Source organism: Gekko japonicus, unplaced genomic scaffold (genome assembly GCF_001447785.1).
Source record: "Gekko japonicus isolate JY-2015 unplaced genomic scaffold, Gekko_japonicus_V1.1 scaffold8634, whole genome shotgun sequence".
Classification (NCBI taxonomy): Eukaryota; Metazoa; Chordata; class Lepidosauria; order Squamata; family Gekkonidae; genus Gekko; species Gekko japonicus.
In genome coordinates, this window is record NW_015163338.1 from 3,663 (window position 1) to 8,976 (window position 5,314).

General features: G+C 47.7%; 1 protein-coding gene across 1 annotated transcript in view; it reads left to right on the top strand.

Moving 5' to 3' along the window:
- The window catches only part of LOC107107017 (calreticulin-like), a gene marked incomplete at both ends in the record, with an annotated part of 6,190 nt that extends 2,295 nt beyond the window's left edge, over nucleotides 1-3,895 (top strand). The window contains 3 exons of the mRNA XM_015407229.1: nucleotides 1,207-1,301; nucleotides 1,445-1,654; nucleotides 3,782-3,895. Of these exons, the coding sequence (XP_015262715.1) occupies nucleotides 1,207-1,301; nucleotides 1,445-1,654; nucleotides 3,782-3,895 (419 nt within the window). The remainder of the gene's footprint in view (nucleotides 1-1,206; nucleotides 1,302-1,444; nucleotides 1,655-3,781) is intronic.
- Between the last annotated feature and the right edge of the window lie 1,419 nt (nucleotides 3,896-5,314).

Consider the following 5,314-nt stretch of genomic DNA (forward strand, 5'->3'; position numbering starts at 1 on the left):
TATATATATATCTGCTACCTGGCATTACATTTTGTGACACACATGGCCCAGCCCAACAAGGTCTCAATTTATGTCAGATCCAGTCCTCATAACAAATGAGTTCGAATGTGTTTGTGTCCTTTATAAAGTTTATATATATATATATATATATATATATATCTGCTACCTGGCATTACATTTTGTGACACACATGGCCCAGCCCAACAAGGTCTCAATTTATGTCAGATCCAGTCCTCATAACAAATGAGTTCGACACCCCTGCTGTATAGTAACCAATAGCCAGTTTGGTGAATCAATAACCCTGTCCTGCTTTGGTGCAGAATTACATGGTGTGTCCACTGCACGCATGCGGCAGATTTGAACAAGCCTCTGTGATTACACAGCAGGTGGGTTAGGGGTTGGCTTTGAAAGACACAAGTGAGGTTTGGTATTGCCTGTTGGCACTTTCCCAGTGGATGGAGATTGTGGAAGGCCAGTGTGTCAGCACTCCCAGGTCTAATGCAGGGTTCCCCAACACGGTGCCCATGGGGCCCATGGTGCTCGCCAGAACCTTGCCTGGTTCCCACCAGTGCTTGTAGAAAGCGGGCGGGGTCAGGTCAGGCTTCTGAGTGACCCGGGGAGGTTTGATTGGCTGGGCAGATTTTTAAAAACGTTACTTCGGCAGTAGCTGCCACCACAGCACCAAAAGATCATAATCGCTGTGTGGCCAGGTTCCTCTCCTCCGGTGGCCATTTTGAAGCAGCTTCTGTGTGACTTCACCTGCCGTGTGATGTCGGAATTGCAAAGAGGCCCGCAAGCACCGAGAGGCTGGGGACCAGTGTTCCCTCTAGGCTGAGTGAGTGTGAGCTAGCTCGTAGTTTTTTAGCCTCCGGCTCACACATTTGTGTCTCAGCTCAGGAAGGAGAGCTCCGGAACAAACTGATTTATGCAGTAGCCAAATCGCTCGCTCACAACTTTAATGTCTGTAGCTCGTAAAGTAGGATTTTTGCTCACAAGACTCCACATTGCAGTGGGGACCCCGGTCCGGTGCTTTGGGGCTTCCCTGCGTGGGGGGCAGGGGGGGCAGGCTGGATCTCAGTGGATGGCTTGCGACGGCCCTCCTAGGTTGGAGGTGGCCGGAGACTTGATGGCAGCTGATGATTCGGTCTTCTGGCGACGGTCTTGATCCAGTGGAGTTTTCTGACAGAGCTTTTGTCTCCGATGTAGGTCCTGATATCTGCGGCCCCGGCACCAAGAAAGTGCACGTGATCTTCAACTACAAAGGCAAAAATGTCTTGATCAATAAGGACATCCGTTGTAAAGTGAGTCTCTGATGGAAAGTCTTCCCTAACAGTGCTTGGAGCTTCCTGGTGTTCTTGGAGGGTGGAAATGGCTCTTGGGGGGGGAAGGGGGGGATCGGTCGCTCATCTCGTAACTAAGCCGGGTGTTGTGCTTTGTTTGGCAGGATGACGAATTCAGCCATCTCTACACCCTCATTGTACGGCCCGACAACACGTACGAGGTGAAGATCGACAACAGCAAAGTGGAGTCTGGGAACTTGGAGGACGACTGGGATTTCCTGCCCCCCAAGAAAATCAAAGACCCAGAGGCGAAGAAGCCAGACGACTGGGATGAAAGGGCAAAGATAGACGACCCAGAGGACACAAAGCCCGAGGTTAGTGGAGGGCCGTGCTGGTGATTCGGGGTCGCTCACAGACATGGCACTTCAGGGAGAACTTAACGGGAAAATGTTTATGCCCCAGGAAGCTTGTCGGGTGGGGGGAGTCAACAGAGGCCCAGCGTCCACAATGTCTGCTGTGGGTAGATGCGGAAGATCACCATTGTAAATTCTGTCCAAGAAACAACTTTATTTTTTTACAATTAACATTTTATTGAGAAATAAGAGAAGAAGAAGAAGAAGAGATTGGATTTATACCCCGCCCTTCACTACCCAAAGGAGTCTCAGAGCGGCTTACGAACGCCTTTCGCTTCCCCTCCCCACAACAGACACCCTGTGAGGTGGGTGGGGCTGAGAGAACTCTGACAGAAACTGCTCTTTCAGGAACAGCTGTGCCAGAGCTTGTGACTGACCCAAGGTCACATTAGCAGGTGCAAGTGGAGGAGTGGGGAATCAAACCCGGTTCTCCCAGATTAGAGTCCGCACACTTAACCACTACACCAAACTGGCGACACCAAGCGACACCATACATACAGTGTGATCGAATAGAATAGAATACATACAATGCGTAAAACAAAACACAGAACAACGTGCCAGGTGACTGGGTAAGTAAACAGTAATCAGTCTAACTGATCTGTATTGAATTAAAGCTGTGTAATCACTTTGTAAGACATAAAAACATTATATTCCAAGATCAACTACCAGATGGGGAATTTCCCCTTGAGACAGCAAACATTCCAGTAGAGATAGCCATATAGAGGAGAAACAAGACTGTCTAGAGGGCTTAAGAATGGTATCCATAAGAACACAAGAGACGCCAATGTTGGATCAGGCCAAAGGCCCATCCAGTCCAACACTCTGTGTCACACAGTGGCCAGAAATACCAGTGCCATCAGGAGGTCCAGCAGTGGGGCCAGGGCACTAGGAGCCCTCCCACTGTTGCCCCCCCAAAGCACCAAGAATACAGAGCATCCCTTGCCCCAGAGTTCCTATCTATACCTTGTGGCTAATAGACACTGATGGACTTCAGCTCGATATGTTTATCCAATTCCCTCTTGTAAGAACATAACAGAGGCCCATTTTGGATCACGCCAGTGGCCCATCCAGTCTAGCACCCTGTGTCACACAGTGGCCAAAAATATCAGGTGCCCTCAGGAGGTCCGTTCTAACCCGACCGCTCAGCCCACGAGTGCCCACGAGTTCTTCTCTTGTGAGAAAGGGAGAAAGGTACCTCTTTCTTGACCTGCTCTATCCCAGGCATAATCTTATAAACGTCGATCATGTCACCCCTCAGCCGTCGTTTCTCCAAGCTAAAGAGCCCCTTTCTTCATAGGGAAAGTGTGCCAACCCTTTTATCATTCTAGTTGCCCTTTATCAGCACTTTTCCCAATGCTATAATATCCTTTTTGAGGTGTGGTGACCAGAACTGCACACAGTATTCCAAATGAAGTCGCACCATCCATTTATAGAGTGGCCTTATGAGATTATCTATCTGTGAGCTTCACCATGATAGATATGTAATTTCCAAAGTTTTTGATGCCATGGTGAGATTGTAGGTGGTTGTGATGACTTCTGGGCTAGGGCAATAGTGTTTCTTGCTGCGTACATTAATAGAGACACCCTTTCTCTTATTGAATAAGTGCACGTCAAGGATTTCCAGTCTCCCAAGAGCAAATGCTCTGGCGTGAGAGTAAGGTCCAGATTTGTAATGGATTTAACCTTTATTAGAACAGACTCCCAAAAGGGGGCGATCTTGGGGCAGGAGATCCAACAATGAAGGCAACTTCCTATTTTCCCACAATTTTTCCAACGTTTTGGGCTAATTGCTTTGGAAGTGTGAGCTCACTTTTTAGGGGTGAGATACCAGTGCGAAATTAATTTAAAGGAGTTCATGCATACATCTATGATTTTGAAACGGCGATGTGGCCCCAACGGAGGACCCAGTATCATCTGATAGTCCGCGGCTACATTCTTTATTCCAAACAGATTGATACATTAGATGTTTCCTTAAGTCTTGCCCCAAAAGAATTCCATAAATGTGTGAAACTAAGCCTTTTTTTGGATTGAAATGATACTTTTAGAACTTCACAGTTTCTCTAACATACTTTTCCATTTTCTCGACAGGACTGGGATAAACCAGAGCATATTCCCGATCCTGACGCCAAGAAGCCCGAGGACTGGGATGAAGAGATGGATGGGGAGTGGGAACCGCCAGTAATCCAGAATCCAGAGTACAAGGTAACAGGGGCTCTGGTTGTGTCGTTCGGTGCATCAATTAAAGCTCTTTCAGTGACCTAAGTTCCCCCTGTGACAGACTTTTTAATAGAACTGGAAGACAAAAACTGGAGGCAGCACTCATCTTTACTTCTTTTGGGGCATGTATGTGTGTTTGTCAGAAATAGGCTTTTTCAGCATTGTTTGTAGGCAAATTTCTGTGCAAAAATAGATGAAAAGGTCCTCAATTGGATGATAAATGCCGTAGCCTCTGGGAAATCTCTGGTGCAGGAAGGGCCTTGGTCTTGAGTTGTCATAAGCTTGACTACTCGTGATCTGTAGTTCCTGAATTTGGGTTCAAACTTAAATGTAGAACTTAACACTTTGCCTATTAGTAGCAAGGTTAAAATTGGAAGTGTTTTGGTTAGTAGCGGTTAGATGAGCTGACAGTGCGGGGTGTGTGCAAGAATTCACTTGGCTGTCGGATGTCTTGGTAAGAGAAGAACAGGTGTCCTTGTACTTCTGAGCATCTGTGTAGAATGGGATGCCTGTTACGAAGAGCAGCGAAGACAACTTGCAATGAATTATCTGTTTTAGCACAGATAAAAGGAAGTACTACTTCATTAGAACAGATAAAAGGAAGTCCTTCACTCAAAGAGTGATTAACACGCGGAATTCACTGCCACAGGAAGTGGTGGCGGCTACAAGCAGGGACGGTTTCAAGAGGGAATTAGATCAACAGATGGAGCAGAGGTCCCTCGGTGGCTCTTAGCCACAAGGGATAGATAGGAACTCTCGGTCTGGGGCAAGGGATGCTCTGTAGTCTTGGTGCTTGGGGGGGGGGCAACAGTGGGAGGGCTTCTAGTGCCCTGGCCCCACTGCTGGACCTCCTGATGGCACCTGGTATTTCTGGCCACTGTGTGACACAGAGTGTTGGACTGGATGGGCCACTGGCCTGATCCAACACTGGCTTCTCTGATGTTCTTACGATCTTAAATGCGAAAAAGAAACGATAGCGAAGTTGTGACCCGTCAGGCTAAAATAATTAAGTTTAAGAAGAGGTCAAGAGGAAACAGATCACTTTTACGCGAAGAGTTGTGTTGGGGCAGTTTTGAAGTGTGATTCTTCCTGGGTTGAAGGTGAGGCTACGGGAACCGTGTCTTGGCCAGAATTGAACAGACTGGATATCAGAAGTGTGGAGCTGAGCTAGGGAATAGGACGGAATAGGGGGACGATCCGTGGGCTTTGCTGCTGATGGGAAACTAAGACCAGTCCAAAAAGGTGCACTGCAGATAAATGGGAACCTATGTGGACGAAAGCTGTATGAGAAGAGGGGCTGTAGTAAGGGGGTGGTGGCGGCAAGGTTGAGTGGACATACTAGTTGGAACTGTCCTGATGTCTTCACCAATGCTCTCTCCAAGCTGCGGAGTCCCGTGAGCAAAA